This window comes from Oreochromis niloticus, linkage group LG18, assembly GCF_001858045.2.
Source record: "Oreochromis niloticus isolate F11D_XX linkage group LG18, O_niloticus_UMD_NMBU, whole genome shotgun sequence".
Classification (NCBI taxonomy): domain Eukaryota; kingdom Metazoa; phylum Chordata; class Actinopteri; order Cichliformes; family Cichlidae; genus Oreochromis; species Oreochromis niloticus.
The window spans coordinates 1,365,424-1,374,546 of record NC_031982.2 but is presented as its reverse complement, the minus strand read 5'-3'; the positions used below and the strand labels follow the sequence as shown (position 1 = coordinate 1,374,546).

General features: G+C 39.9%; 1 protein-coding gene across 3 annotated transcripts in view; it reads left to right on the top strand.

Moving 5' to 3' along the window:
* The window catches only part of LOC100706426 (short chain dehydrogenase/reductase family 16C member 5), a 45,064-nt gene that overhangs the window by 10,389 nt on the left and 25,552 nt on the right, over positions 1–9,123 (top strand). For all 3 annotated transcript variants that reach the window (XM_005461521.4, XM_003456718.5, XM_005461522.4), the window contains exons 2-6: positions 991–1,318; positions 3,693–3,824; positions 4,018–4,117; positions 4,496–4,640; positions 8,669–8,794. In XM_005461521.4, coding sequence (XP_005461578.1) covers positions 998–1,318; positions 3,693–3,824; positions 4,018–4,117; positions 4,496–4,640; positions 8,669–8,794 — 824 coding nt within the window. In that variant the 5' untranslated portion in view covers positions 991–997. The remainder of the gene's footprint in view (positions 1–990; positions 1,319–3,692; positions 3,825–4,017; positions 4,118–4,495; positions 4,641–8,668; positions 8,795–9,123) is intronic.

Genomic DNA, 9,123 nt, shown 5'->3' with positions numbered 1-9,123 from the left:
CAGTTTCTATGCCATATGTTAAAACAAGATCTAGAGTGTGATTAAAGTGGTGGGTGGGTTCTTTTACATTTTGAGAGAAGCCAATTGAGTCTAATAACAGATTAAATGCCATGTTGAGGCTGTCATTGTTAGCATCTACATGGATGTTAAAATCACCCACAATAACTGAGCATTAAATCAGATTGAAAAGAAAGAATTCTGATAAAGTCTGAGTAAGGCCCAGTTGGATGACGGGTAGCAACAAAAAAACAGGTATCATTACTTATTACATCATTATTTATGGCTGTGCTGATAATATGGTATGGTATTACTTTTTATGTGATTGAAGTGTCGTATCACAGTGTCATTGTTATAGCAATTCTATGCGTTCACATTTCCAGCACAGACACATAGGCATGTCTGAGAGGGAGAGCTGTTCAATCTTCAACAAAGTAGAATAGTGTGTAAAATAAACCTGTTTCACCATTTAAGGCAAAAAAACTTTTGTCTTACTATATATACACTATAATGCAGCTCCTGGCACTTCATTTCAGATTTGCACTGCAAATGGAGTAGTGTATCATAAATGAAAGGGGCTTGCTGATTGTACTCATTATTTATTTACACTTATAAATGGTCCTGCCTGCAAGTTGCTAGTATCAATACTGATATACAGTGCATTCAGAAAACATTAACATCACATCCCTTGTTCCACGTTTTGTCACGGTACAGCCTTTTTCCTAAATTATTATTAAAATGATTATTCCTAAGTTTATTTTTCACCTCAAAATTCTATAATGTCCAAAAACGACTTGCTTTGCAATTCTTGTAAATTCATTAAAGACAAAAATAAAAAGAGTCATAGGAATAACACAAAGGTTTCTGTAATCTGACTGCACCTACTTGTAGTAAAAATCGGAGGAAAATCATTTCATCAAGATTTCCAATCTTATTCATAATACTAGGAAACATTTGTTTTGTTTTTAATTGATGTCTCTCTTCTTTCTTCAGATCCATTATGAATTTCTTCTTGGAAACCATCAAAGTACTCCTTTTGTCCATCTGGTACAATGTGGAGTCTTTCATCTACCTCTTTGTGCCAATGAAAAAGAAGAACATCGCTGGTGAGGTGGTGCTCATTACAGGAGCCGGTAGTGGAATCGGCCGTCTCATGGCTCAGGAATTTGCAGCTCATAGCACCGTGCTGGTGTTGTGGGATATCAACCAGGAAGGGATGAAGGAAACAGCCAGACTGGCTAAAAGTAATGGAGCCAGTCGAGTCCACTACTATATCTGTGACTGCAGTGACAAGAATGAAGTTTACAGAGTGGCTGACCAGGTAAAGTTTAACATTAGACTGGCGTGCCTGTAGTGCAACTGGCACTTAACATTAACATCGATGTGTACGTGCAACAGGTTAACCACCTCAATTTATTACAACTTCCAAACTTTCAGTGGCTTGAAAGTAAAAATACATTATATTAGTCTAAGTAGTTTTATACCTTTTAACTTTTGTATTCAAATGATTTTAAGTCTTCAGTTCTGGACAAATCTGTGGTTTCCCTCATTATCTAATTCAGGGTCATCGGGGGGGTGGAGCCTATTCCAGGGGGTGAAAGATGGTGTGCACCTTAGACAGGTTTCCACTTTGTTGCAGGGCTAACAGAGATAAATGACCATTAAGAGTCATAGTAACAATTTAGAATCAGCAGTTAATCTAACCATATATTTGTGATGGATGAAGCTGGAGTACCTGGACTGCTACACTGAAAAGTCTCAGGAAGGTGGTGCATTTAACTGTAGGACTCGCTTGCTGTGCAGCAACAGTGCTAACCATTGGATCAACATACTACTTACTTACTTTGAGATCAGCAACTCGTAACATTAGCATGAAGTGAAGCAATAAGCTATGTGATGCCTTCTACACCAACAGCATTCAGGTTGAGGGCTGTGACGATGATGCTTTGGTTGCACAATCATAAGAAACCATATGAAAAATTTATAACATACAAGTTGTTCATAATTTCTGCAGGAGCTAGCAGAGCTGCTTAAATGTTTGCTCATTAAGATCACGTTAAATGCTAATGGTGTGTTAATTCTCTCCTACTTAACAGCACATTGAGTTTTTGCACTTATGAGTAACTCACTCTCTCACACTCAGCCACACACACATAGTGATACACTAAAATTAAAATTAGCTGCAGACAGCTTGAGTAATGCCGTCCTTTGCATTGTTGACTTTTCATTTATTTGAAATGCTGGTGCAAAGTGGCAATGACAGCAGTAGTGTTAATCACAGTGGCTCTCCTACAGAGGCTTTTTCCTCATCATTAGAATGAAGCTCTGCATATTTTGGGTATAATTCTTTAGAGCAAAAAAACCCAAAACAATAATAATAATCTATGTTGCAGAATCAGAGTGCTGTCTGAGTTGCCTACCTGTATTGCATCTAAAATGTGCCTTTCTCTGACTCTGCAATTAATTAGTTCACGTTTTATATTTAGACTTCTCTTTTTGTACACATCTGTAAAAATTAGCAGTACGGTTAAATAATTGATTTGTCCTTTCATGTTCAGAAACATCAGTCAGCAATAACCATCGAGTACAAGCATCACTTTCTGCTTTCTGTCTTGCTTGTTTTTTTGGGTCTAGATCAGCGTTTCACAGAAACACTAAGAAAATGTAAACAGTATGAATATACAGTGTAGCAGGCTATAAATGAATGGACATTCACACTACTCCCTCAGTAGTGTTTCTTAGCGGCATTACTACTCGTGGTGTCGTTGTCCACGTCACAGGCGTAGGATCGCTTTACCTTAGCCATGGCCGCTCCGGCTGAGGAGCCACCACGGGCCATCATAAGTGTAACTGTAACTACTGTAACCATCCAAACATGCTTTCTCTCTTTGCATACTCTCTCTTGATTCAGTATGTTTCTCAGAGGTTTTCTCTAAGATGGAACCTGACAGGATGTTTGTTTTATCAATTTATTGGGAAGCTTTTATGTTGTGCACCATAATGAAATGTTTTCTAGTCAGTGTACTGTAATGTAGTGTGTGTTTGATCACCAACTGAATTGGTGCTATATAAATAAAATGTAATTGAAAAGTGAATCAAAATTTGATGCAGACTAAACCTGCAGCGGTGTGAAAAAGTGTGTGCTCCGTCCTTTTTTGTATGTTTGTCACACTAACATGTTTGAGCTCATCAAAGAAAACCCAAACCTACATGGACCCTTGTGAAAAACTGATATACCCTGATCTGATTTATCTGATTTAAACTGATATACTGGTATACACCCCCCCGTCGTTATAACAAATTAATTGAGGTGTATCACATCATTGGAACGATGAGTTCAATTTCACACAGTGAGAGCCATTATCCACAAATGGCAAAAACATGAAACTGTAGTGAGCCTTCGCTGTGCTCTTAGGGTAATTTTGGTCGGCCGGCTTTCACACCACTGTATGTTTGAGTTAAATATTTGTTGCTCTCAGACTCGTATGCATCACTGAGGCAGCTGAAAGAACAACAACAGTTCTTCGTCTAAATCACAGATCAATTTCAAGACAACACAGATCGTTTGGGAAATCATAGAATCTGTCTTTTCCTCATGCATATCCTACGGCTGTTGTACGTTGTACTTTGGAGGATCTTTTTTACAAAATGATATTTATTCATACGTGATGGTTATTCTTCATTCCTTCATGTAGGTGAAGCGAGAGGTGGGTGATGTCAGCATTCTAGTGAACAACGCCGGCATTGTGACAGGAAAGAAGTTCATGGATGCTCCTGATTCACTGATTGAGAAGACCATGGATGTCAACATCATGGCTCACTTTTGGGTCAGTCAGTAAAGGACATGGACAATTCTCCACATGATTTTACAAGCAGATTACATGACAATGTGATATTTAATTTGGCATTAAAGTCTTTAATGCCTTTAGTAGAATTTCAGAATCAATTTCTGTAAGAATAAAAACTTTTCTGTTACAGCAGGTGAATTGGTCTTTCCCCCCCTTTTCTTTCTCCCCTCAGACCTACAAGGCCTTCCTTCCTGCTATGATTGCCAACAATCACGGGCACCTTGTCAGCATTGCCAGCTCTGCTGGACTCATAGGAGTCAATGGATTGGCAGGTGTGTGTTTTCTTCCCTAAACATATGGTGCATGTCAGTAATTCTAAAGTTGAATGTGTTGGATGAATCCCCTCTTTGACACCTGCAGCTCGAGAACATGATGTAATCCTTTGCCCATATGACCAGCAGTCATTACCACCACACTACCACTGGTTTAACCAAACCTGTCAGTGTGACATTGTTTTCATGTCATTCTTTAATCTATTTATTGTTTTTATTAAGGACTGAATTATTTATTAAACCATCAGTGTAAAAGTGCATACTCCCATGTCTGCATGATCATTTTAACTAAACAAATATATTTTTTAGTAATGGTGACGTAACCTTATTTAAGGAACACCTCTTTGTAATGCTTTGTCTTATACCTTCATTCTGCAGACTACTGTGCCAGTAAATTTGCTGCAGTAGGGTTTGCAGAGTCTGTGGGTCTTGAGCTGCTAGCAACTGGGAAAGATGGTGTCAAAACTACAATTGTATGCCCGTACTTCATCAACACCGGGATGTTCGATGGATGTCAAACTAAGTAAGTCATGCTACATGGTTTCCATTTTTTATGGTTTCAAATGTCACAGGTATATTCATGGAGCCAGAGTGTGTGGTGGAAAGGGCAACACAACTGTTTGTTTGCTGTTTTCAGCAAGCCGTAAGTTTTGGATTTACCTTCAGCTTCACCCGTAGGCCATGCTGCACACTTCTCAGCTCTTGTTTTCCACAGACCTGAAGACTATCTTGAGGGGATGGAATTTCAAGAGTCCAAAGCTGAGCTGTGAGCTACTATTGGAGAAAGTTGGAACCAGGGAACTAGTAAAAAGGAGTCTAGAGGAGCCTTCAGACCAAGCTTATTTCTGCTGCTTGTATCTGCACTCTGGTTCTTTCTATAGGTGAGGGTAGAGATCGACCGGTAAATCGAGAGCTTCACTTTTACATTTGGTGCTTTTTACCACGACTGACTGGTCCAGCGCCGCATCACTGCAGCCACAGAACAAATCCGTCTGTTGATCTCGCACTCCCCTCACTCATGAACAAGACCCTGAGATACTTAAACTCCTCAGTAACTGGTCCCTGACCCAGAGTGGACCCTGCAACCTTCTGTAGCTGAGGACGATGGCCTCAGACTTGGAGGTGCTAATTCTCATTCCCTTCGCTTCATACTTGGCTGCTAACCACTCCGATGCGAGCTGGAGTTCACCACCTGATACCAACAGAAGCACATCATCTACAAAAAAGCAGAGATAAAAGTCGAAATTTTGAGATTTAAGTCAAATGTATTTTGAGAAAAGTCAAAATGTGGAGATTACAGTTGTTTCAAGACAAACTAAGAAAGTTGCTGTACCCTGTAAGTTAATAAAGTCATAGTTCAGAATCGGATTTAGTAACAAGGAACAAACTTATTTCTCTTTTAGGTCAAGTATAAGGACATTGAAAAGATGGTGCAGAAAGTTGTGTATGGCTACACAAACTTGGAAGAATGGATTTATACAACATGAACTGGTTGTTCATGGACAGATTCACGGCTACCAACAGTTGCATCACAAGTATGCTGATCAATTAGTTTCACTAACTCATCTACACAAGGCATTTTGTAGCTGTGGTAGTTTGTCTCGAAATAACCATAATCTGAATATTTCAACTTTTTTTTCGTTTGGGATTTTTTTTTCTTAATAATATTTTGACTTTTTTTCTCGAAATAGTATTACAATATTTTTTTCTTAATGTCACACCAATACTCCTCCATGCCACAAAAGGAGATAAATGCCACTGTTGTCAAGGTGCATACTGCTCATAAAGCTGGAGGTCTCCACCTGAAATCCAGCACGCTGTGACTCTATGAGCAACAGGAGGGGGAGGATTAGGATTAGTGAGTGTCAGAGCCATCATCAGAGATGCATCAGCCCACCCACCACCACCACCTCACCAGATGTAGATGGCCTCAGCCAGCTGCTCAAGAATGCCTTAAGCAGCTGAAGATGCATAAAAATGTCAGATTACCAAGACCTTGCATGAGATATAGCATCGAGGGAGGAAGTGCTGACATCAAGAAGTGCTACCAGTGGCTAGAAAAGGCCAATGTAGACAGGCTCTGATTATTCTACGTTAAGAACAGGCCAAAGCACCAGGTCCATAGAGACAGGAACCTATCCCAGCTGACATGACCTAAGTTGCAGATTCTGCAAAGGCGTCCCAAGACACCATCTAGCACATAGTAGCCAACCACCTTTCTGGGGTAGTGACGCATATGAGGACTAGAAGTCCTGTTAGACTTCCAGTTTCACACCAAAACAGCAGCTGCTGACCAGCTAACCAAACATATTGGTTATTAACAAGGAACAGAACACCACAGGTTATGTGCGCATCTCATGTAATGGAAGTGGACTGGTACCACTGAAAGTGCTAAGCCACATGTATTTTAACAGACACGACTGAAGATGAGGGTCAGTGTTTTTTTTGGACACACACTTACAGCCACTTTATTAGGTACACTGTTCAATTGCTTCTCAACACAAACATGTGCTCAGCCTACCATACAGTGCATTTGGGCATGTAGACTTGGTCAGTACGACTGCCTGAAGTTTAAACTGAGCATCTGAATGGCAACGAACTGAGACTTCAGTGACTTTGAATGTAGCATGTAGCATGGTGTCAGATCATGCTTCTGAATGTTTCAGAAACTGCTGATGTGCTGGGGTTTATCCCACCCAGGCATCTCTAGGATGGCAGAGACTGGTCCAAAAACGAATAACCAATGAGTGGCAGTTGTCTGGGTGACGAGTTGATAGGCAACATTAACAAGGTTACTGTAACTTACAGTAAAATTTCCCTCCTTACTGTAATGTTTGGATGGCAATGTCAGAATGTCAGTTCATTCTTGTGGAGATGTGGGATAATTTTTGTGTTTAGGTAGGCTGTCCTGTTTAAATAGTGTTCAGTTGGTACTGAGTATTGTTGCCACAGTGTCAATCCCTGTATCACCACTGTGCATTGAGCCAGATAAGGCATCATGTCACAAAGCTCAATCAGCTCAATATTATTTCTTCAACATGGCAATGAGTTCACTGTAGTGGCCTTCAGCTGCCACATCTCAATTCAATAAAGCACCTTTGGGATGTGGTAGGTTCACATTAGAGCAGGGCGATATGACCAAAAATATTTATCACGATATACATTTGAAAATTTGCGATAACGATATAACTGACGATATAATTGACACTAGACAAAATACTTTACAACTCCACAACTTTATTAGTGCAAAAAAACACCATCGATGTATTTTCACTTAAACAAGCAGCTGTTTTTTATGTGCATTAAAGTTATATAAAAATGTAACAGTGCAAATTCACTCACTGACAGTTTAACCAAAAGGCATTTCCAGTGGAAACTGGCCGACATATCCTCAGCATAACCATGTATAATATCCACAAACCTTAAAAAGAGCTTATACACACACAATACGGTAATATTATGTTGAAGCACAGTACGTATCACTCCGCGAGGCGCCCGCCTACGATAGCCATAATGCTCCGACAATCCATCAAGCGGTGCGGCTTCGTAGCTTAGCAAAGTCGTACTAAAACGTTTGACAGATTTTCGTGTACCACATAAAATCGTTTCGAGGTCAGTAAACACAACCAGAATTCATACATAAGGCACACGGGATTATAAGGGACACTGTCGATTTTCAGAAAAATCAAAGGATTGATTTTAAGTGTGCTGTAGTTTCCAAACAACACGGTAATAACGACGGCCCGCTAGCATGCGCTACCAAAAATAGTGCTTTGTTGTGTATCTGGGACGAAAGCCAAACCAGTTCCACACCACTGAAGTTGCAGCATTTTTACAAACCAGTTCTGGTTCATCCGTTTCATTCAACGATCCACTTTCGCTCTTCTCATTCTGCGTCGCCGCCATGTGCGTATGTAAACAAAGGCACTGCGCATGCGCGTTTTACCCATATTCTATCACAATATTTCATTTTCCTATCGTTGCCCAAAATTACACCGGTATTACCGTGAATGGTATGATATGGCCCAGCCCTAGTTCACATGCACATGCAGCTGACAGTTAGGCAGCAGCTGAGGCCATGATGTCAATGTGCACCAAAATCTGAGGATTGTTTTCAGCACCTTGTTTAATCTATGTATAAACATTAAGGCATTACTGAAGGCAAAACAGGGGCAAGCCTGGTGCTAGTAAGGTGTAGCTATTAATAGAGTTGCCATTTGTAGCATTATTGATGGTAAAATCCTTTTAGGGGGCCTGTTTGTGCAGATTACAATAGTCTGTGTTTAAATTTAGAATTACATGTTGTATATTTGGTGTGATGAATGTTATAAATTCCACATCATGTAAGCAGATACATAACACATGTAGTACATTAATTAGATGAATTGTATAAAGTGTAATAATTTTCCAAATCATTTAAAATTCTACCCTCAGGAACCTTCAACCCCATATCTGTTTGATTACCCACCCAGATTGTCGCAGGAGAACTTCAAATGGAGAACCTGACAGATGCTAAGTTCAGTGCTTTTTTGTCTCTTTTGTGTTCATCAGGTGGCCAAGACTGCTACCAATCCTGAATCCAGATTATGTGGCCAAGAAGATCATCCATGCTGTGCTCACAGACCAGGTCTACTTGCTTTTGCCTCGGACCATGTACCTCATAACTGCTCTGAAGAAGTTAGTGACTACCTTTCTTTGTTTCTTTCACTTGCACACAGTTCTGATCTAAAGTAATTAAAACTGCTGTTGTTTTAAACTCTTTAAGCCACACTCACTAATGTAGGGATATCTGAAAATTTATCCACGTCACTTGTCCCGTATTTTGTCATGCCTTATCACAAAATGGATGAAATAAATTTTCACCTTAAAATTCACATAATTTATTTATCCCCATGGGGAAATTGAGAGTGCAGTGGTATAGTTAAATAGAACAAGTGCTGGGCTGGAATAGACCGACTGACCTACCTCAAGACACAGAAGGCCTTGATTCGTCCTTCCATAGATCA